The sequence below is a fragment of the Lepidothrix coronata genome, unplaced genomic scaffold (assembly GCF_001604755.1).
Source record: "Lepidothrix coronata isolate B3197 unplaced genomic scaffold, Lepidothrix_coronata-1.0 Scaffold459, whole genome shotgun sequence".
NCBI classification, from domain to species: Eukaryota; Metazoa; Chordata; class Aves; order Passeriformes; family Pipridae; genus Lepidothrix; species Lepidothrix coronata.
The window spans coordinates 37,235-39,247 of record NW_016690639.1 but is presented as its reverse complement, the minus strand read 5'-3'; the positions used below and the strand labels follow the sequence as shown (position 1 = coordinate 39,247).

The 2,013-nt window shown below is 59.0% G+C and overlaps 1 protein-coding gene across 1 annotated transcript in view; it reads right to left on the bottom strand.

The window, feature by feature from the left end:
* The window catches only part of ILF3 (interleukin enhancer binding factor 3), a 19,616-nt gene that overhangs the window by 3,193 nt on the left and 14,410 nt on the right, over positions 1-2,013 (bottom strand). Inside the window, exon 15 of the mRNA XM_017839696.1 lies at positions 1,282-1,335. Coding sequence (XP_017695185.1) covers positions 1,282-1,335 — 54 coding nt within the window. The remainder of the gene's footprint in view (positions 1-1,281; positions 1,336-2,013) is intronic.

Genomic DNA, 2,013 nt, shown 5'->3' with positions numbered 1-2,013 from the left:
TCCCATGATTCCAGTGGGACCCCCATGACTCCAATGGGACCCCTGTGACTCTGGCAGGACTCCTGTGATTCCAGCAGGACCCCCACGATTCCAGCAGGACCCCCGTGATTCCAGCAGTATTCCCATGATTCCAGTGGGACCCCCATGACTCCAATGGGACCCCTGTGACTCTGGCAGGACTCCTGTGATTCCAGCAGGACCCCCACGATTCCAGCAGGACCCCTGTGATTCCAGCAGGACCCCCACGATTCCAGCAGGACCCCCGTGATTCCAGCAGTATTCCCATGATTCCAGTGGGACCCTCGTGATTCCAGCAGGACCCCCGTGATTCCAGCAGGACCCCTGTGACTCTGGCAGGACCCCCACGATTCCAGCGGTATTCCCATGATTCCAGCAGGACCCCCGTGATTCCAATGGGACTCCCATGATTCCAGTAGGACCCCCGTGATTCCAGCGGGACTCCCATGATTCCAGTAAGACCCCTGTGATTCCAGCAGGACCTCCATGATTCCAGCAGGATTCCCATGATTCCAGCGGTATTCCCATGAAACAAAGACTCCATGGCTCCACAGTTTATCTTCCGGGAATTGCGGTGATTCCATCCGGGATCGGAGTCAATCCGGGGCTAATTCCACGTGTGAAGGGTTCCACAGCCAAGCTCCCAAAGTGATTCCTTCCCCGCCCGATTCCCGAACTTTGGGGAGTTCTCGTTCCACAGAAAACTGGGCACGTCCCAAACTAAACTTCCTTTGGAGGAACAAAAGCCACCAGAACCCAACCGACGCCCCAGATCCGGAGAGAGAGACGGGGGAGATTTGGTCGAAAAGGAGCCAAAGAGTGAAATCCCGCGGGCTTCGCTCCTGGAATTCCGCGTGAAATGACCGGGATGACCCACGTTCCATGGCCGGGTTGCCCAGAGCCCCTGGAGGCACCTGGGTTTTAGTGGGATCCGTTATTTCGGGCTCGTTTCCTCGATTCCCCTCCACGTCCCCTTTCCCACGGCGGGTTTTTATTCCCCTTCCGCGGCAAATCCCGATTTCCTCGCGCGGACACGAGGCTCCGGAACGGAGTCGCCTCCGGGGCTGGAGCCGAGCGTGAGCAGAGTCCCCTGGGGCCATTCCCAGGGGGAAAACGCCCGGATTTGGATCCAGCAGGAGCACCGGGGACTCCGGAGCGAGGGGGGGGGCGATTCCCACCGCACAGCTGGAAGTTGAGCTCTCCCCCATCAACGTTCCTGGATTTTTCCCTCCTATCCCAACACTCCTCACAACAACCACTTACTGTAGCCGGCGGTGGCGGAATTCCCTCCGTAGCCATAGCTCCCGTACCCGGCCCCTGCAGCGGCAGAAAACGTGGGAATAAATAAAACAGGGATTCGGAGGAGCCGGTGGGGGGGGTCATTTCCAAATGGGGGGGGTTGGGGGGAATTCTGGCCCACCCAGGTGCTCAGGACACAGTTCCAGAGGGGGATCATTCCCATCTGGAATGTTCTGGCCCCTCCAGGTGCTGCAGACACAGTTCCAGAGGGGGATCATTCCCGTTTGGGATGTTCTGCCCCCCCCAAGTGCTCTGGACACAGTTCCAGAGGGGGATCATTCCCATCTGGGATGTTCTGGCCCCTCCAGGTGCCAGAGGGGGGATCATTCCCATCTGGGGTGTTCTGGCCCCTCCAGGTGCTGCAGACACAGTTCCAGAGGGGGATCATTCCCATCTGGGATGTTCTGGCCCCTCCAGGTGCTGCAGACACAGTTCCAGAGGGGGATCATTCCCATCTGGGATGTTCTGGCCCCTCCAGGTGCTCTGGACACAGTTCCAGAGGGGGGATCATTCCCGTTTGGGATGTTCTGGCCCCTCCAGGTGCTGCAGACACAGTTCCAGAGGGGGATCATTCCCATACGGGATGTTCTGGCCCATCCAGGTGCTGCAGACACAGTTCCAGAGGGGGATCATTCCCATCTGGGATGTTCTGGCCCCTCCAGGTGCTGCAGACACAGTTCCAAAGGGGGATCATTC